At 34.8% G+C, this 22,731-nt stretch overlaps 1 protein-coding gene across 4 annotated transcripts in view; it reads left to right on the top strand.

Annotated features, from left to right (window-relative positions):
• The window catches only part of ERBB4 (erb-b2 receptor tyrosine kinase 4), a 1,144,797-nt gene that overhangs the window by 862,387 nt on the left and 259,679 nt on the right, over positions 1–22,731 (top strand). For all 4 annotated transcript variants that reach the window (XM_043577726.1, XM_043577724.1, XM_043577727.1 and 1 more), the window contains exons 13-15: positions 6,125–6,257; positions 11,185–11,278; positions 17,556–17,710. In XM_043577726.1, coding sequence (XP_043433661.1) covers positions 6,125–6,257; positions 11,185–11,278; positions 17,556–17,710 — 382 coding nt within the window. The remainder of the gene's footprint in view (positions 1–6,124; positions 6,258–11,184; positions 11,279–17,555; positions 17,711–22,731) is intronic.

Below are 22,731 nucleotides of genomic sequence, written 5' to 3'. Positions count from 1 at the left end.
AAGGAGGTATACTTTTTTTTTAGTTTACTTATTTATTTTGAGGCGGGGGGGAGCTTTCATGCATGAGCAGGGGAGGGGCAGAGACAGAAGGAGAGAGAAAATCCCAAGCAGGCTTCACACCATCAGCATGGAGCCCTAGGCAGGGCTTGTTCGCATGAACCATGAGATCATGACCTCAGACGAAATTAAGAGTCAGATGTTCAACTGACTGAGCCACCCGGGCACATCAAAGGAGATATACTTTTTAATAAAGTTTTGTGGGTGCTTAGAAGCTGTTTGGGGGAATTTTGGGGAAATATTCTATGAAAACTTTTGTCTCTAAACAAGAAACAGCAAGTGATCCTATGTTGCATTTTTTAATGTAAATATAGGATGTCCTTTTCTGGCCAAGACATAATAGCAGGGATCAGATTTACTCTCCCTCATGAAACAACAAGAAGAACAAAATGTATGAAATGACAATTGGCAAGAGAGTAGATATTAGATAATGAAGGAGAGTGATTCCTAAGAGTGCAGAAACAAATGAAGTGAGCCTGGCGATGGCTCTGACCAACTACTTTGAGAGAATTTTTAGACCACAGCATAGTCAGGAGGAACCCAGAAGAGTCCCAGAGACTGCTTGAGTTGAGGGGGCAGAGCTGAGATTCCAGGGAGACCAAGGCAGCTGGAGTACAGAGACAGAGTGCCAGAGAGAGCAGCACCAAGGGAAAACCACACTGCAAGAAACATCAACAGAAGTCCTTTGGTAGGAGTAAACAATACCAGATGAAAATATGGTTCTACATATGGGATAAAGAGCCCTACATGGATACATATATAGAATCTTTGTTTTATTATTTAATTCTCTTAAAAGAGCAATCTAATGTTTAGACTAAAATAATGAGCATGTGGTGAATAGCATGTAGAAAAGTAAAATGTATGATGGTCGTTCAAAGCTTAGTAATGGTGAAATGGATATATCCTATCTTAGGGTTCTTAGAACATACATTAAGTACTAGAAAATACTGAAATAGTGGTAGAATATAATGAAAATAGACCGCAGTAAATTAAAGATGTGTACTAGGATTTCTGCTTCTGGTAAGATGAATAAGATGTACCTTTGCCTATTCCCTTTGCTAAGTACAACTGAAAACCTTGGACATTATGTATAAAAGAAATGTAAGATTTTGATACTTGGGGAGAAGAAGGAAGACATATTTGGCAACTTGGAATCCAAGAAAGAGCACAGATATGAGGCCCCTAGGTTTTCTTTTTGTCTCCTACCTCCCAGATTTGGAGGCAAAGAAACTGAAAACTCAGAAACACTACCAAAAAAGCTGAAATGAAATCCTGTTCTCTCTCTCCAAAGCACCAGGAAAGGGGCATACTAGCTGTATCAGAAATCTTTTAGGCAACAACTACTCTACTCTAGCCAAACACCACAGAAAGAAACCATGGCCCAACTTCACCCATGGAAAGGAATGAGAAGTGTGGGCTTCTACCCTCACAAGACTAAAACAAGGTGCCCCAACCTCCCTGGCATCTGGTGTCACAGAAGGTGGGGTATGGAGCTGGGACTTTCATCCCTACTTGGGTAAAGAGAACAAGGCAGGACTGCATTGAAACCCCTAGTCTGACACTTGTAGCCTGAGGCAGTTTAGCCTGAGTCTCTGCCCATCTGTAAAATGAGTAATTATTTCTACTTTGCACTGATGATTTTTAAGATTAGGATACATATGTGAACAAAGAGTACCAACAAACAAACAAACAAACAAACAAACAAACAAAAGAAATAAATGAGAGAAAGAAAAAGAAAGGCAGAAGGACAGAAAGAAAGAAAACTACAAACCAATGTGTTTCTCAGGAATATAGAAGCAAAAATCCTTAGCAAAGTAGAGCAAAAAAACGATACATAAATTAATTATACAGCATAACTATACAGGGCTTATTCCAGGGATTCAAGGCTTATTCAATATAGAAAATCAAACAGTATGATATATATTAATAGGCTACAGAAGAAAAATCACATGACCATATTAATGAATATAGAAAAAGCATTTGAAAAATTATTAAGAGAAAATATTGGGACCTATGGCTAGACAGAGAATTTAGAGTTGTCACAAAAAGCACAATCTATAAAAGGGAAAATTGATAAATTAGATTTTAAAGTTAAAATAATTGCTCTGAAAGAGATCTTATTGAGAGGACCGAAGTGCAAGCTGCAGATTGAGAGAAATTATTTTTAACTCAGATGCAGAGAGAATGAAAGAGAAAAGTTAGATGATATATAGATATAGGTTAGCTGATAGAATATATAATGAACTGTCAACATTCAACAATGAAAGTATGTAATTAAAATGGACAAAGACAAAGATACATTTTACTGAAGAGGATATATGGATAGCAAATAAGTGCACGAAAAGATGTCAATATTATTATCCATTTTATGGAAATTAAAATTAAAGCCAAAATGAGATATCCATATACACCTATCAGAATGGCTAGAGCTATTTTAGTGACAAAACCAAATGCTAGAGAATATAGCAGAAATGAGATCATTCCTACGCTCCTGGTGAGAATGTAAAATGGTTCAACCACCTAGAAAACAGTTCAGCCGTTTCTCAAAAACAACAACAAATGTTAACTAAAATGCCCAATTTTAGTTCATATGACCCAGCAATTATACCACTGAGCATTTATTCCAGACAAATGAAAATTTATATTTACATAAAAACTGATAAGCAAATGTTTATAGCAGCTTTACAGCGCAACATTAGGGATCATTGTGTGATGGAAATCTTCTGTATCTATACTATATCAATGTCAATATGCTCTTTGTGTTATTGAACTACAGTTCTGTAAGATTTCACTATTAGGGAAAGTTGAGTAAAGGGAATATGGATCTCCCTGTATCACTACTGACAACTGCACATGAATTTATAGTTATCTAAAAATAAAAACCCAATCAGGAGAATTTCTGTATAGATGAAGCAGCCTTATATTGGAAAAAGATGCTATCTAGGATTTCATAGCTAGAGAGGAGAAATCAATGCCTCGCTTCAAAATATCAAAGGACAGTCTGACTCTCTTGTTAGGGGCTAGCACAGCTGGTGACTTGAAGTTGAAGCCAGTGCTCATTGACTGTTCTGAAAATCCAAGGATCCATAAGAATTATGCTAAATCTACTCATCTGTGCTCTCTAAATGGAACAACAAAGCCTGGATGACAGCACATAGTGTTTTTAACAAACGGTGCGGGAAATATTGGATATCTATATGCAAAAAATGAATAGAACTTTAGTACTTGTGATGGTGAATTTTATGTGTCAAATTGACTGGATCGTGGGGCTAAACATTATTTCTGGGTGTGTCTGTGAGGGTGTTTTTGGACAAAATTAGCATCTGAATTTTTAGACTGAATGGATCTACTGCAAAATAGATAGGCATCATCCAGTCCACTAGAGGTCTGGATAGAACATAAAGACAGACGGGAACATTCACTCTCTAAGTATGACTTCTGAGCTAGGATATTGGTGTTCTCCTGCCCTTAGATGGCACTTAAACCATCTGTGCTCCTAGTCTGCAGGCCTTTGGATTGAAACTGGAATTATGCTATAGGCTTTCCTGGCCCTTCTGCTTGCAGGGGGCAAATGGAGGGACTTTTTAGCCTCCCGAACTGTGTAAGACAATTCCTTACGACAAATCGTATATATCCTATTTGTTTTGTTTCTCTGGAGAGCCTCGACTAATATAGCACCATACAAACTAACTCAAAATGGATCATACACCTGAATGTAAAATCAATACCATAAAACTTCTAAAAGAAACCATCATAGAAACACTTTGCTACCTTCAATTAGACAAAGATTTTTTAGACATGATACCCAAAGCACAATTTATAAAAGAACAAATTGATAAATTTGTTTGCTAATTAAAAACTTCTAATTTTCAGAAGACAGTGAATATGTAAAGAACTCTTAATACTAGGTAGTATGAAAACAATCAATCCAATACAAAATGAGAAGATTCCGTAGCTCTTATCCAAACAAGATATATGGACAGCGAATAAGCACCTTAAAAGATGCTCAGTGTCTTTAATCATTTTGGAAAAGCAAATCAAAACTTTAATGAGGGGCACGTGGATGGCTCAGTCGGTTAAGTGTCGAACTCTTGATTTCAGCTCAGGTCGTAACCTCATGGTTGGTGAGTTCAAGCCTCACTTGCGTTCTGCTCTCTGACAGTGTGAAGTGCGCTTGGGATTCTCTGTTTCCCTTTCTCTCTGACCCTCCCCTCTTCACTATCTCTCTGTCTCAAAATAAATTTTAAAAAAATTTAAAAAAACTTAAAAAAAATAAAAAAAACAAAACCATGAGATATCACTACAGACCTATTAGGAAGGCTAAAATTAAACAGACTGACCATACCAAATAGTGGCAAAAATGTGGGGAAACTTTAATTTTTGAGTTCAGTTTACTGCTATTGGGAATGTAAGATAGTACTACTTTGAGAAACAATTTGATCATTTCTTAAGAAGTTAATCTTACACTTACCGTATTATCCAGCCATTTTACTCCTAGGTGTTTAGTGAAGGGAAGTGAAAATATATGCCTATACAAAGATTTGTACATGATGTTTATAGTAACTTAATTTTAGTAGCACAAAATTGGAAACAGTCTAATGTGTAGCAATAGGTGAATGGTTTATTTAACAAATGCTGTATATACATACAATGGAATATATTCAGTGAGGAAAATAAAGGAAAATTGATACACACAGCAACATGGATGAATTTCAAATTGGGCTATTTTGTTTCAGTGTTTTAAAACTAGTTAGCATCATGGATGCTGGCAATTCACTTTCTCAAGCATATGTTAGAGAAGGTAACTTTCACAGATATGTTTCCTGCTTATATTATACTCACATATTCAATTCTATCCCAACCCACCTCACAAATTCTCTTGTCATGACAATTTGCATCCCGTAATAATTAAACCTGGTAACTAATGGGAAGATAAGGATGTTTTTGATTTTTTTAAATCTTCTTGGAAATTCTTAATATTTTATGAAAACACAGAGTTGTGTTTCAGATGCCACAAATCAACTTTTCAGACACTCAGAATAACATTTGAAGTCTCTATAGGCCCTTCTTATTCAAAACCTAGTATCCATTAACTAAAATTATGTTATTCTATATAAGTAATAATATACTGAATAAATGTTACTGAATATAAAGGGAAACAGAGATGGCAAACTTAAGTAGAAATTAATTAATTAGTTTATTTATTTATTTTTTATGTTTATTTATTTTTGAGAGAGAGAGAGAGAGAGAGCACCAGCTGGGGAGGGGCAGAGAGAGATAGAGACACAGAATCTAAAGCAGACTCTGGGCTCTGAGCTGTCAGCACAGAGCGGTAAACTTAAGTAGCAATTTTAAAAAGCCCAAATTTTCTTTGGCACCTTTCTCCCCAATATACAGAGATAAAACTAAATTTTAGTTTGTTATTACTTTATTCTCTTATACCTCCTCATGAATGACTACTGTGATTTGTTTCATATATTTGCAAAATGTTTTCCTCACATGTGCCACTTTGGCTAAATAGCAAGGCAAGCAGAGGCCTGTAAAAAACTTGTATTTTATTTCCATTTCTTTCTCCCCTCTTATCTTCCAGATATTCTTCTTTTTCTTTCTCTTTTTAAATTTTGTTTTGTTTTGTTTTGTTTTAAAACAAAGATGATTTGTTCTATATCTTCATGAAGTTCTCATATGGAATTGAAGAAATTTTTGGTGTCATAGTGGAGCAAAGGTTTGGGTTGAGAGAGGTGGTCTGTTCCTTACCTTAATTGGAAGATTAATTTCTTTCATGCTTCCTCCCTAGAATTTTGATGTAGACAATTGATATTTGGTTATTCTCATGAGAAATGTAGTGGTTATATATATAGGCACTGATGGGGTTTCTGCAATATGGAAGAAGGTGACAGTAGGGTGGGTCATGGTGACTGACTGGGTAGGCAGACAGAGTTATCTGCCACAGATCTCTTTCAATCCCACTTCTTCAGAAACAGCATTACTTAGGAAGAGTCATATTAAAATGGTAAGTTTTGACACAGCGTTCTGTTTTGTTTCTTGAATTTGGTGTGCTTTTTAGCTGCTGCAGGAATGGTGTGCAACCATCTGTGTTCAAGTGATGGCTGCTGGGGACCTGGCCCAGACCAATGTCTGTCCTGCCGTCGCTTCAGCAGAGGAAGGAGCTGCATAGAGTCTTGTAACCTCTATGATGGGTAAGGCATCTTACAATGTTGCCTTTACCTCATAAGTTTGACTACTGAGTGTTTCAGATTTTAAAATGATAAGAAAATGGTAAAATTGCAGAATGTGTGAGCTGGCCAAGATTTTTCAGGGGAGTTCTTGTTGCATAAAGGTGACAACAATAGAATTGTTTTAAGGGAAAGACTTTTATCTGAAATAAGTCCAAATATGTATCAACTATTATACACACTTTAAAAAAGTCTACCAAAATAGATCATTCTTAGTAAGTTATAGCAGTTTGTACTTAAGCAAAATTGAAAAATATATTCTTATTTTCCTTATGAAGGAGATTATTACAAGTAATCTTTCAGATGTTCCAATAATCTTTTTTTCACATGCTTTCCTATTAATTTTCATCTGGAATACTATATACCTTTGGATTTTTTTTCCATCCAAGTTCTGTGTCTATTTGTGTATTAGAAACAATACATGTTTCTGCGTCTCTGACAACTGCTTAACCCTATAGAAAAATTGCCATTGTAGTTTCTATTTGAAGAAGTTTTTGGAAGTGTTCTCCCACTTTCTAAAGATAACCTAAGCAGTATTTTAAATCAAGTATTTTAAATTCCTGCTGGTGCTATAATAATCACATTGCCAACAATAAAACCTGGCATATATCTTGTTGCATGGCATTTCACATAGTCATAAAATCAGTTTATCATAACATATCATTTCATGCATCACAGTTGTCCTTCATTAGTGTGATAATACATTTTTTAGTACTGTTCCTGATTCAAATTTTCTCATGATGCTCACCAAAAGGATTTTCAACAGTTCTGTAAAAGTGTAGTTTTGAAGTTCTTTATTTCATTTACTCTTTTGTTTCATGAATTGTCCCATTTTATCTTTTTTTTTTTTACAGGTTCGAATTTTTGTTTTAAAATTCTACATGTCTTGTACAATGTTATGGTATTTAAGTGACCTGTAAATGGTTAATGTACAGTGCCTTTGCTTTTGCTGAAATAAAACCATGAATTATGATTTCTTCAATGCAGTTATAGAATTGTCCCATTTTAAATAACTGTTTTCATGATCCGAGGAAACATTGCACTTTTGCATTTTATATCAGAAAGATAGAAATCTTCGGATCATAATAATATTGATACGTCTCTTCTTTGAAAGAAACCAATTCCCTTCATGAAATTTAGGAAAAAAAATAAAATGAGAAATTTAAGTATGAAACAATTTAAAATAAGAATTTAATTGTTTTTCAGGAAAATTTCAGCTTATAATTTTGTAATTTACAATCAACTTATAAATTTGATAATGGATAGCAAATTTTGTTTCTTTTCTCATTAAATTGTATTCATGCTTATTCTCATTATTATAATAGAATGATATTATCTGAACATAAAATACTTGATTAAAATATGGTTAAAATATGCTTGTTTGTTGTTTAGCAATCGATGCCATTAAAGTGTAACTAATAGATTTTAATTCCATTTAGTGAATTACAGGTTTATTTGTGTGTATATATGTATACATGTATATATATGCAGATATATATATATATATATATATATATATATATATATACACACACACACATACATACAGTACTGAAGAGGAAATGGGGCTGTAGCAATCATGTCATCTAACAGCAACATCTAATAAATAGTGAAAACTGGTAGAATTAAGTGTTGGCCAGTGTCAGAACACTGTAGAAACAAGCAAACACTAGAATTCAGACCATCTGATTTCCGTCCTGTATCTTTCCAGATGCTATTGTTTTTCTTTAACATTTCCATTTTCAACTTGTCAGATATATGAAAATGATACATATGCAAATGCATATACTATCCTCTGTCTCATGTCTGCAAAATAATGACAGCTAAGGAAAAATAACCTGTTTTCTAAAAAAACAACACTGATTACCAGACTGTTTTTGAAAGTTTAGCATTTTACAAGTCATTAAATCAAACGTATTAAAAGCTATAACGTTTTTCATGTATTTTGCAATAGTAATAGGGCTCTAGGAAATCATATACAAGAATTAGCTTGAAAGATAATAAGTGAAAGTACCTTGTAAAAGTCTGATGTAATTCTAGTCTATGCAATGATAGGTGTTCCCACTTCCAATCTCGTGGCACTGGCTAATTTCTCCCGACATTGCTTGGCAGTTAGTTAAAACAGCCTTTGAGGAAGAATTAATTCAAATCCTAACTTCATCACTTCCTAGTTTTAAATCTTGGATAAATAACCTAATTGTGCAAATCATTTCCTTTTTGTGTCAATTTATCCAAGCTAATTAGATGGCTAGGTAGAATAGTTATCTTAAAATTACTGAAAACAAATACAAATGTGACATTTACCAAAATCAGGGAAACTATTTTTATATAAAGATAGTTTTGACTATCATATGAGAAGAAATCCTAAAAAGATGACTTTTTGCAGGGGACTAGAAAACCAGTTAATTCCTGGCTGTTAGCATTCAAATCCAGGTCATAGAAGCCACTGTATTTCAGCAACTCAGAATTAGACTGCACAGGCATTTAAAATGAAAGAGAAAGCTCATTACAATGCAATCTTAAAATTGTTCTTATCTGGCAACATGGTTAAATGTTTTTGAAACGTTAAGAACAACATGGAAACATCAGAAAGGGTGCCAATCTAAGCTCTTTGTAGGCATTTTTCATATTTAACATTCACAACCTCTCATTGAAACACGATTTTTCCCTTTTACAGAAGATATTTACAAAATTAAGTCTAGAGATGTTAAGGGATTTAAGTCCTAGAAGGAACACCAGTGAAGTTTAGGAAGGACTTGACTGCAGAGCATTGGTGCTGGCTCACAGGATTGGCTAAGGCAGCACACACAGCATGGCTGTGAGAAATGTAGAGTAGCAAAAACAAGTGACAAAAAGCATAGTCTGCAAAACTCACGCTCAGTAGACAGTGATTTGCTAGGTCAGATTCAAGAGAAAGGGAATCTCTGGCAGTCATAGTATAATCAATAGGAAACGGGGAAGAAAAAGCAATGATGGAGACAGTGACAATGAAGAGTGAAGAAATAGTAAAAATTGTAGGAATGATCCGTTCTGAGAGCACAAAGGAAGAGAGCCCAAAGCCATACAAATAGACGTCTAATCTGCAGAATAAAAGGCAGCTGGGTTGTCTCCATGCCTTTTTATGACATATTCACCTTACTCCTTAACTCTGTGTGTAGGGAAGGGTTTTGAAGAAGTGAAAGAAAAGAATGACCTATGTTTTAGTACCACAAAAATTATGACCTTCATTCGGTAACATAACCCTTTAGTAACCCAAAACTCTATTCTTAAAAACAGGAATTTGCTGACGATTGCAGGTTTTGTTATATTTTCATGTTAATTATTTATAATTTTATAATTTCATTATAGAAATAATACTAATGATTCTCTTCACAATTGAGGTACCACTTCATACCAGGTCATTTTGACTTTTATATTATGAAGATTTCCTCTGTTGAGTGCTTTATATCACTAATGATGAAACATGAAAAACAAAACAAAAAAAAAACAGTCTGTTTATATGTAATTGAGATTTTAAACTCAATAAAATGCATCAAAAGCTTAGTCCATAGCAAACCAACATCACATTCTAAAAATGGAAAATCCATGTAGATAAATATGTGCACTGATATATAACTAAACCATCAATTTATGCCATGTGTTTTGAAAACCCAATATTTTGCTTTGAAGTAAGTGTAGTTTTAATTTAACCAACAGAAAATATAGCCCACCTTTTAGACTTCTATCATTTATTAACACTTTACAATAGCCAAATGGGATAGTTCACTGTAAAAATAAGTGAACACTTTAGGAAAAATAAATTTAAATTTATCATGCAATTAATCCTTAAATGCCATATTTGCAATGCTTTGAGTATGGAATGATAGCTCATGATACATAGACACACAATAATACAGAAGCTATAAATATTTAGTCATGTTTTGTTAATGACTTGTAACTGACATTGTCGTTACCCAGTGCCTCATCCACTCACACATTAGTTGGAATGGGGTGTATAAACATGATGTACATGAATGATAACCAATTATTGAAATGAAAACTTTACAATAGGTATTGATTGGAAAACTTACATATTGATAACATTTAATATTGAAATGGCCACAAAATGTTAGGTTTGGAAAGGGATAACATCATCCTAGGTTTTAATTAAAAAGTTTTAGAATGTTACCATTGAACTAATTTTTTTTAATTTTATACTTTATAGAATTACTTCAAAAAGATTTTAAACTGAAAAAAGATGTTGTGATATTAGATCCATAATATAAGAATATAAAATCTGCCATAAAAAGCTATTTTTTCTAATTCTCCAAGGCAGCTATTTTAAAAGAAGAAAAGAAATCAAAGCATTTTTTGAAGTTTCACCAAAAATAAATTGAAGAGTCTTGGGATTTGAAGGACAGGAATGGGGAATATCATGTAACTTAGCAACAAGAAAAATACAATGGTTCTTTCAGAGTTTAAAAAATAAAGCTCAGCCAAGAGTAACATTTTATATAGAGACAAACAGGCACAGCTTTACTTTAAAAAAAGAGTGAAAATAATTCTGCTGTGTCATCGGAAGAGTCATACTTTTTTTTTTCTTCTCTCTCTCTCTCCTTTTTTTTTTTTTTTAAGACTGCTAGAATATCTCTCACAAGAGAGATGTTTCCTGAATGAGTCTATCGTTGAACCCAGTGGAGGGCAGGGAGAGCCATCTGGCTGCAGTTTATCTTTTCTCCTAATGGAGAGCTTATTCCTTAATGTACAGGGAAATGATTCTGATGCTCCTGGCACATTGAGAAACAAACTCTAGAATTTACTCTGCCAATAGGACTTTTAGCAGATGTTACTTCATTTGTTAAGTTGACAGCTTGTTTGCTTATACCACCTCATGCAGCTGATGTTTTCACAGTGAATTTCGAGAGTTTGAGAATGGCTCCATCTGTGTGGAGTGTGACCCCCAGTGCGAGAAGATGGAAGACGGCATCCTCACATGCCATGGACCGGTAAGCTTGAAGACACCTGTGGTTGTGTTGGCTTATTTAGTTACATGTGTGAATGTTTATTATGTCATTGCTTCATCGTCTATCCATCCATTCAGCAGGTGTTTATAGCATACTAAGGGGAATCATGTTTGATATTCTGCCCTCAAGAGGCTTACAGTTTGGTAGTAGAGAAAAATATTTACAAATTAAATTTCTTAAATACTTATGTCCCATATAATGTATTTAAAAAGAGAATATGAAGATGCCCTTGAAATTTCACAGTGTTAAAAAGATGGATCTCTAAGTAATTAGATTGAACCAAAATAATTGATAAAATATAAATATGTGTAAATTGTTATAAGAACAAAAATGATAGAGAGAAATTTATCTGTCTTTGGGATGGAAAGTAGGGCATCAAGGAAGCCCATAGAGAAGTGATATTTGAGCTCTACTTTGAAGAAGAAACATCTGGAAGGAGGAGGCATACAAGGAATGCAAATGTAAAAATTCATGGTGTGTTTGAGGTAAACTATAAGACATTCATATTTGTGTTTAATTATTTAACTATTATGGATTTGTGAAGGACATTAAGACAGACTGAGAAGGCAAACATAAACTAAAATCTAAAACAGTGTGTTAAATACTATGGCAGAGAGAAATATTGAGCTATGAGAATGGAAGGAGGGGCTATGGGATTAGGAAAGTCTTGATGGACACACTGGCATTAAATGTTTGAAGTTAGCCTTATAGAGAAAATGGTAGTTCCTTTTTAGATCTCCCTTTGTTTCCCATCATTCAGGCTTTTTCTTAATAACAATAGCACTGCTAGGAATTTACCCAAGGGATACAGGAGTACTGATGCATAGGGGCACTTGTACCCCAATGTTCATAGCAGCACTCTCAACAATAGCCAAATTATGGAAAGAGCCTAAATGTCCATCAACTGATGAATGGATAAAGAAATTGTGGTTTATATACATAATGGAATACTACGTGGCAATGAGAAAAAATGAAATATGGCCTTTTGTAGCAACGTGGATGGAACTGGAGAGTGTGATGCTAAGTGAAATAAGCCATACAGAGAAAGACAGATACCATATGGTTTCACTCTTATGTGGATCCTGAGAAACTTAACAGGAACCCATGGGGGAGGGGAAGGAAAAAAAAAAAGAGGTTAGAATGGGAGAGAGCCAAAGCATAAGAGACTGTTAAAAACTGAGAACAAACTGAGGGTTGATGGGGGGTGGGAGGGAGGAGAGGGTGGGTGATGGGTATTGAGGAGGGCACCTTTTGGGATGAGCACTGGGTGTTGTATGGAAACCAATTTGACAATAAATTTCATATATTAAAAAAAAAAAGAAAAAAAATAATGAGGCCAATATGAGTTTGTCATTCCAAAGTGTCACATTCATCCTTCTTTAGACAAATTTCCAGGTGTGTGTGTGTGTGTGTGTGTGTGTGTGTGTGTGTGTGTGTATCGAGTCATTTCTCAATAGATGATTTGGGAACCAACATTTGGGTGTAGCCGAGACCTCAACATTGTTCCGTAAGAATTTATGTGGAATTTAAATAGTACTAATTTTTCTACCAGAGTGCTTATTCAGCACTTAATAAGCTAGAAAAAAGATATCGTTGAGCCCTCCAAACTTCCATTAGGCCCCAATGAGCTGTTCTGGAACTTCATCTAAAGAAGGATGTGTAAAGCTTGGACAGTTCAGAGGACTACCATAAGGATGATTAAACTTGGAAAATCAGACCTCTGAGAAAAAGAAGTGGTGTGATTTGGCCTCAAGAACCAAAGTCTAAAAGACAATTCAATATGTAAATGATCTCCAAGTAAGTATGCAAAGGGCATATACAGCTATTTTCTTTCTCCACTGAAGATATTAGTGGAAAGGGCAATTAATCCACAGAAAGAGAAATGTGGATACTGTAAAGAATGACATGAAACATAGGGAAGTAAAATTCTGAAATGGGTTGTTAAAGCAAGTCAAGCTATCTATATACGACTTCTTTAAACACTAACATACTTAAGTACCAAAAGTCAAATAATGAAAAACAATGTATCTTTCAGAGAGACTGAGACTTCAAAAATGTGTAATTACAATAACAAGGAGACTGCAAAACCAGTCCCATGCTTTTTCTATTCCTCTTGCTGTCTCCTATGGTGTAAAATTTTGCTGCTGAGTAACTAGTCTATTAATTTATTTCAATTTGTATGTTTTCACAGCTTATTTGTTCATTCTTCTGTTACTCAAAAGATTGAGACAGTTTATCAACTACACATTAAAAAAACCCTGATAATTAATGTTTTTTTTTCAATTTTCAAAATTATTTGATAACTAAGAAAGAACAAAAAAATAAGTTTTTAATGAACACATTTTGTTTTCATATTGACAGCATTGTTGAGCCATATACTTAAAATTACCACCCAGTGTGAACAATGTCAATTAATATGTCTAGAGTTTAGGAAAGGCATTAAGTCAAAAGTAGAAAAGATTTAGTAAACCTGAATCACTTATTTGTAGAAAATTAGAGAATGGAATCAGGAAAACCTGTTTGATCACTCGATCAGTAAAACTTGAAATGCTAAGCAGGTAAGAATACAATTCAGGTTATGGTGTCGGAGAAACTGGTAGGACTGAGCTCAAACAATGACCCATCCTCCTTTCACTAGGACGTTGCTTGCTTTCAGCTTTTACAGTTTATATGAGGTTTTTGCCTGTTTCTGGGTTTATATATTGATTATCACAACCATAGACAGAAGTGTTTTGTGTGCCATGTCACAGGCATATATCATTTAAGATATCCAAGAGGTTCTCCGTGAGACTGACATTGTGATGAGATAGAGAAGTCATGAAGAAGGTTGGAATTCCAACACCTGGCCTTACCATTTATTCTGTTGGAATCACACTTTCCTGACCTGTCCATATTTTCCTAATAATAATAATTGGTACACATTTATATTTGTCAAATACTGTTACATTTGAAGCATATGATGATCACTTTTTCCATTTAAAATATAAAGAAACTTAATCTATAATAATTAGAAAGTTATACCAAAGAGTCAACAATCTATAAGATGTGGAGCTGGGACTCAACTGTTGAAGTTCTGCCTCCAAATTTTACACTCTGTTCATTTCACTCCCCACCCCACCCCCGCAAAAATTCTGTAATATAATAAGGATAATATGTTTTCTGAGAATATAACAGCTACATGTCAAATGGGATAGTATTATACTATTTAAATGTGGCAGAAATCCAGGATAATCTTGAAAGGGCTAGCTTTGAAATAAAGCAAGCCCCTGTTTTTATAGCCTTGTGTGTCTGCATGTGTTTTTTGCGTTTTATTATTTATTTAGCAATTTCATCCAGTCTGTCTCACTTTTACTACCCTTGTTTGGTCCTGTCAGGAAAGATAAGGAAGGGCATGTGAGAAGAAAGAGAAGTAAGGGACATCAGAGGAGTTGTAGGAGATCAAAATATAAGCCAAAGAGGTGGCATGCAAGAGAAGAGATAGGGGAAGAAAATGATAAAAGCTAAAGTAGTTGTTAAAGTCAAGTTCATAAAGGTGTGCTGCCATAACAAATAACCCCCATATTAGAGTATCTTATAGGAAAATGTTTAAATATTTTTCATGTAAAGTGCACTGCAAGTCAGCTCTCCTCCCTGAGATGGTCTAGCATTCTGGGATGCTTTGAATTATGGCATCTCCACATTCGCATGGGATCCCCACATCATGGCAGCAGGCAAAGAGAAGGCTGGAGAGTTGAGCCCTGACAGTCTCATAAATCGTTTCTACTTAATTTCATGGTCCAGAAGAAAACATACCTCACCTCTGGTGGGAGGGGAATTCCAGTCTTCCATGTGGCTAGGACTGGAAGAGAAATGGATACTGGTGAATATTAGCATTGTCTCTTAGCAGTAGTTACCAGAGAAAATCATCAATTGTTACTGAGAAAAAAAATAATATTTCCATCAGGATTTAGCTTATTCTTTAGTTTTCTGCCTAGATAATTGAATCTAAGGATAGCTTAAAATCAGAGACAAGGAACAATATTGCTTTCACCTCTGTTTTTTATCATTGCATTTATCAACTCATTCACTGAACTTAGGTTCTTAAAAGCTTTGGGAATATAATGATAGAAGAGTAAGCATTAGACACGCGTATTTCTTTAAATCTTTTTTAGGGAAATGAGTTGGAGAACTAGTATATTTCATTTCTTTTGAGATTTGTCAGGATATTTTTTTAGTTATGTCAGCTTAGAACATTAGGTTTTGTATCATCACACAATCAAATAGGTGAGAGGGGCTTAAAAAACAAAGAAATACACAAAAAATCTGTTAGAAGGACAGTTAAACATTAAATATGATTTTCATTTTAGTTTCATAATTTTTGTGTCTTCTGGTTTTACCTGTACATTATTTTACATTAGAAGAATTTTATAGGAAAATAATTCCTAATTTCTAATTTTCACCATGCCTAATTTACTCATGGTTAGTTTTATTCTTCTGTTCTGCAGGAAGACATCAGCCTGTCTCTTGTCTTGTACAATAAGTCATGCCACTGAGCATACTTGCACAGTAAATGATTTTGTATAATAGATGGCATTACGTGCCTAAGTACCCATGAGCAGGTGTTAAAATTGGAGACATGTGAAATATTCTTTTTTGGTAGGAAATAAGAAGTTTCCAATAGCAAACTCTTCAGGTTGAATAGGGATTAGGTTTCATAAGATAATTTTCTATTAGTTCTAAATCTCACATCAAAATAGCGAAATAGTGCTTGATTGAACCTCACCAGTCCCAGAATTTCCAGAAACCTCTTCCTGATTATTTTTTCTTCTTTACACCACTGTTCTTCATTAGCAGCCTCAATCTTTAAATTTTACAATGTTATATTTATGGTTTCCTGATGTCTTATATCTCCAACTTGTTATGTCTGGCCACTTTTGGATTAACATTTGTAGAAGGATGTAATACACTCCTGTGAATGGACACTCCCTGCCTAATACATAGTTCTGTACAATGTCTGCTTGTTGTTGGCCCCCAGATTCACCATGTTAATTCTAAGCCTAATAAAATTGATTATCTCCCTCTATACTTACTATATCTCCTTTATCTAAATTGTGTTTAATGTGAACTGTCATAATTGTTGGAACAATGTGGACAGACAGATTTTGGGGAGAGATGGGTCAGGGGAAGAAGTTCCAGAGAGAGGTCAAAGAAAAGAGGAACCTAAGACAATATGATGTTCAAAAGGGAAGGCCAAAAGTCAACTTTTTAAGTAGGTAATATCACTATTCAAAATAGTTAAATGTGTAAATATATTGGCATCTCTTAAGACAATAGCATTTTAAGAAAATGGTTATCTATTTATCTTGAGAGAGAGAGAGAGAGAGGGAGAGAGAATCCCAAGCAGGCTCCACACATCAGTGCAGAACCTGCCATAAGGCTTGAACCTACTATCTGGGAGATCATGACCTGAGCCAAAACCAAGAGTAGGACTCTTCACCAATTGAACCATTCAGGCGCCCCAGAAAATAGCATTTTTAATAAAAATATTCTCAATTTTCTTTGATTTGGTGGTAGACGGCTTATCATTTTGCATGCTTACTATCCCTAGCACCAAATTGAAACCAGTTTTTTCTTGTAAAATTATTTTGTTTAATATGAGTTTTAAATTTTTACTTTTTGATATTTAAATATATTTGCATGCTATTATTGCTTAGTAACATACTACATATTAGAAAATGGTTATATATTATCAACATAAATATATGAAGTGAATTAGTGCCATTAAAATTTATTTTGCTCATATTTATATCACCTATACTATTGGATAAATTTTGCATGCATCTATTTCACTATTATGGGACTTTTGATATTTGCTTATCAGAGTGTGCCTTTATTGTGCTCTCAGTACTGTACTGTTATTTACTAAAATCTCTATAGACGTGTGAGTTTTAACTTTATCACAAGCTGATTTAAGATGGAGTGTAACGTAGAAATTAATTTTTATTTGCCTAACCTGACTAATTCCTAATAATTCAACCATAGTAAATTTTAAAATCCATTGCTCAAATAGTCATAGTATAATCGAAGGAAAGTTTACATCTCGTTTTTACATTGAAAAGCTGCCATAGTGACATCCCCACTTGTAGTTCTGAAAATGCTCTCCCGTTCCCTAGTGCAAGATTGACTACTCACTGAAGTCTCAAGGACTAATCCACATGAATACCAGAGGAAACCGCACCCATTTTTCTTTCTCCATTGTGTTTTGTTTTTCACAATTCAGGGACCTGATAACTGCACAAAGTGTTCCCATTTTAAGGATGGCCCGAACTGTGTGGAAAAATGTCCAGATGGCTTGCAGGGGGCAAACAGTTTCATTTTCAAGTATGCTGATCAGGATCGAGAGTGCCATCCATGCCATCCAAACTGCACCCAAGGGTAAGCATCCTTGCCAGCCAAGGACTCCATCACACATGTTATCTTTACCCCTGACACCATCTACTAACTATATAACATGTTCATGTAAAACTCAATTCATCTTTATATTAATATGTTGATTTGAAGAGGAATACTTTCTAAGAAAACAATTTATGTAATCAAATGTACACTCTCTGAAATATTCTGTTAAATATTTACCTAAAAGTATTCTATCGACACCTTTATGAAGCTGGTAGGAGGTGTACTTGTAGGGAGTCTAGAAATGCTTCTAAATTTTACTTGGTATTGAAGATATTTTATAAGAGACAAGATAGCCGTCATACTTGGAGATGTGTGCTTAATCAATCTTTAACAGAAGTTTTCTGATTATGTTTCTTTGTTCTTACAATCAGCTTAAGTTGAGGATAGCTCTCTTTGATAGATACTGCCTTGGATTACTCCTTCAACAAAATATAAGCAAAATAACGACAGAAAAAAAGGTGGGGGGAGAACTTAGTGATATGTATATTAGTAAAATCACAAATACATTTTGTGAAAGTAATTTTAATACAGGTCAACCTATAATCTAGAACTTGCTTTGACTACTATAGGACAACTCAAAGATGGGTACCCAGTTTTCTATCTTTTTTTCCAAAAGGATGCATTATAAAATGAATAATAATTATATTACCTTTGATATTGAAACAGTTGTAAAACAAAGACATATTACAGAAAGAAGAAAAGCACTGAACTGAAAGAAATAATGCCACTCATGTAACAAATCCCAGAACCTATTTTTTAAAAGATAGCAAATCTATTTTAATAAGGGCTTTTCTTTTTCTTTCCTCCAGAAGATGACTAATTTCAGACTTGAGAACAATTTAATATACTCTATCCTCCTTCTGTCCATAAATCCTCTTCTTCATTATGAATGCCCACACACATGCACACACACACACACACACACACACACACGTGCAAATACATACACTTGTTTTTGAGAATTATCTCGGGTACTTTATATCTGGCAGGAGAGTATGAGATTCTATAAAGAATGTTTTCTGCCACATTAAGAGCTAGTTGCTAGGGGATATTGAAGAAGTTAAGCAAGCAACAACATCATTTTCTGCCAAGAGGACATCAATTTGCAGATGCTGCTACAATTTCCTGCAGGTCAAGAGATCAGCTTAAGTCACTCTGTGAAGTGGTAGATCCTCAAAAGGTAAAGTAATATTCTGCCATTCAAATTTAAATTCAGCTTAGAAGAGCTAACACCATCTCATTGGTTTACACATAAGGACACAGACTGAGGATACTGAAATAGTCACACGGACACCTAGCTTCAAGGAAACTACAATTTCTCCCCTTGCGAGGTTTTGGCACACTTGGGTTAAGAGTATTTCATGAAGAAACAACTGGTGCCACTGGAGCAGAAGAGTCAGCAACAGAAAGGGAAAACTTTGCCTGCTAAAGTAATCATCCACAGGAGGGTTTTATTGTTTTGCAGCTAAAATTAAACCAGTAAATTATTCAATATAATGTTGATGTCAACAGCTGTTGCCATTCAAAATGAGACCTTTTGCTATTTTTGCAAATCTAATTACAAGGAAGCCATTAGGGAAATGAAAGTGAGATCGCAGAGCCATAGTCTGGATGTGTGGCTGGTGTGTCTTCCTCTCAGCCCTTTTAAATCATGATTATGTAATAAAAGAACACATCTATAGTGGGGGAAGTAGAAGTAGAGACAATGAAGAGATCCATTTACCACAGCAACAAAAGCCAGATGTCAGCGAAAAGGGAGGATGAAGGTATAAATGGAACAAATCTGACCAGGCCATTTAGGAACTCCAAGTAAATACAAAAACGTCTTTAAATCAACTGTTGCAGAATGATGGGGAGACAGAATTGGATGTCGTATTCCTTGGCATCTTCCAAGGTAAATGGATTGTAAGGAATGATTTAGTCCTGAGGGATTTGTGTGTTTGTTTTCCTTTAGCCTCCTGCCATCCTTTCCCAATATCCTCCATATTGTCCCGGTTCACTCACTTCATGAGAGTTTTGTCATCCCAATCCCAGAACTCCTAAATTCCTAAATCCTATTCTATATTACTGATGTGTAGCACTGTGCTCTGAGATTCTTGAGTGAAGCCATGAGGTGCTCTGTCCACTTAGTCCCTGCTTTTCAAATTGCATGTAGAAGTGGGATCTTTCTCTAGAAAGATCACAGGGCCAGTGGAGATGACGTGACGAGTGACTATTTTTATTCCTAAGTACATGTAATAATTGACCTGTCTGTGCATGTGAGCTCACCATGCCAACCCCACTTTGGAAAACCGCTTTCCTTTTATATGCTGATATTATGTCAGCTAGATAATTCAAGAACCAAGTTACTGGAAATAGTCTTTTGAATCACATTTTTTAGAAGGAAAGTTCTTACTTTGAATACTGTTCAATGATTTTCTGAAAATAAAATTATGTGTTTAATACCTTAAAAGCACTTTTATTACTCTGGAAGTACATTAAATATATTGGCTCTAATAAGTTCTTTAGATACTTTTAAAATAGGTTATCCATTTAGCACGTATCAGGAGATTCTCATTAATATCCCTAGAGGAGTGGGGAATAACATTGTCTCTTCTTGCCTTGACTAGAGAACTTTTATTTTAGCAGGCTTTTCTCGTTTCATTCATTCCTCAGCTTGGTTATACTGAACACCAACTGCACATCAGAGATAGTGATAGCTAAATTCAGAAATGAGTAAGATCCCCATATTTTGAAATGATGAGCAAGAATTTAAAACTTAGGAATGATCTTCATATTTGAAAATAGCAGGATAGAATTAAAAAAAAAAGACTTGTAAACTAAATTTAGTATGTAATTAAATTCCTGTAAGGGGATTTTTTTTGTGGTTTCCACACTAAAATCTAATCCATGACAAATATCAGTGAAGTTTTGGTTTTTAGTCATGGACTAGAATATTTGTTTTTCATAGGCGTCTTTGAAAATTTGCATTGAATATTTTTGTTAGTGGTAGAATCATGGTTTCCATATTATTAAATTCCCTGTATGCGTTTATCTTTTTTTATCAACCCTTTTTATATATTTTTTAAATTTCTATGGTGAAAGAATTTTCATTTATAAAAGGAAAGAAGAGCTGTTTGTGAAATTATTGTCTATACTCTTTTAATTGAAATTTTAAAATACTCCACTTTCATTTCAAAATTTGAAGATCTTGTCAAAATATCTCAACTAAGGTAGGTGGGTATATCAAAGTGCTTACAAATTAGTAAATAGTGGCAAATGTTAAACACAACTCAGTGTTCAGAATTCCAGATACTTTTGTAATATGTTATATTGACATGTTATAGTTTCTGATCTTCCTTTAAGTTTTTTACTTTGTAACACTAATTTTGTAGAGTTACCTTATTCCTTATCTGATTTTGATCTCATATTTGAGATTTTGACTCTTCAAAAGTTTAATGCTTCCATTATTCTGTGATCTTGCTGAATCAATATAAATTACATGTGCTAATTAGTTGCTTATATGAAGTCCAAAGGGTTGAAATAGAGTATACATCTTTAAATACACAGTGACTTGTACTTAGAAAGGATGGTGCTGCTTTAGTCACACTTTTATTATTTGTCTTTCATTGTTTCTTTCATCTTTAGCTTTTAAATATGTCTACATCTCAAATATTCCTCAAGAGTTCCCTCAACAAACTTTCCTGACCCCACATCCTGCCCCCTCAGTGCTCACCTTCCTTTTCCCTTGCTTTGCTTAAGTCCAATATGCTTCTCAACTCACAGTGGTTGAAATTCTGGTGACCTTGACAATGACAACTAAAATGCTCACAGTAGTTCTTATTTTATTAGACCTCTCTTTGCATTTGATTTTGACAGTTACTCCTGAATGTCTCTCCTGATTTGGCTCCCACAATGATGCTGTAATTACTTGATTTTACTCAATATTTTCTCATGCTTCTGGCATATGAGCTTATCTTAGGTCATTTACTGGTTATCGGAGTTCTTTGAGTTTCAGTCTCAGTCTCCTCTTTTCTCACTTTATAGATCCTTCTTCAGCTATCTTACCCACTTACATGACTTCAACTTTCTTCTGTATGCTGTTTCAAAACTGATCATCACACTGGTGCCTTCACACCCTACAACCACAGGCCTCTCTTTCCAGCTGGCGAGGAACATTCCCTACCCAGATGTAGGACAACCACACTGGATGCATACTGTAGATCCATAAAGCTGAAATTATCAACCCCTCCTCCCCAACACACACACAAGAAAGGGTGTCCCTCCTCCTGCATTCCCTCACTGATGGTACTGCATGTTTAACTCCTCTGATCCTACCTTTCTTTCATCAAATCAGCCATCAACTTCTCTTCCCCACCCCACCCACCATACCTTTGGAGGCATTTCTTGAATCTGGCCCCCTGCCTCTATCCTAGTTGCCATTTCCCCGGTGTAATCCTTTTTCATCTTTTACATACACTAAAAGAATCTTGGTGCCAAAGGAATCTACCTGGATCCCAGCTGACTAGCCTTCACAGGGCAGAGATCCATGTAACATACAAATCTGGCAAATCCACTACTTCAAAACTTCTCCATTAAGTTTGCCCCTAAGCAAATAGCCTTCAAATTCTGGCTCCTGTCTAAATGATCTCGCTTCTTTTCCCTCTTCCTGTCACCTCATGTTTTGTTTGCTCCCTGACTATTCAGAATTATTTGCAGTTTTTCATGTGCACTCTAAATTTCCTCAGATCTATGCTTTTGTTCCTGCTGTTTGTTACCCCTTAGAAATGACTGCTACTCCAACCCAGGTTCTCAGCACCCTGCATTTCAGCTTCCTAACTTCTCCATGAGGATTAACATGAATTTCTAAAGTGTCCCTCCTCTATGCTCCCTTAAGCCACTCTTTCATGTCTCTTTTTATATTTATCACATTAAACAATATGCATCTGGTTATGCATCTATCTCCTATTATGCATTAAATTGTGAGCTCATTAAGAATAGGAAAAGTGTCTAATTCATCA

The sequence above is a fragment of the Prionailurus bengalensis genome, chromosome C1 (assembly GCF_016509475.1).
Source record: "Prionailurus bengalensis isolate Pbe53 chromosome C1, Fcat_Pben_1.1_paternal_pri, whole genome shotgun sequence".
NCBI lineage: Eukaryota > Metazoa > Chordata > Mammalia > Carnivora > Felidae > Prionailurus > Prionailurus bengalensis.
Note: the sequence above shows the minus strand (reverse complement) of the source record. Positions and strands in the feature narration are given on the sequence as shown.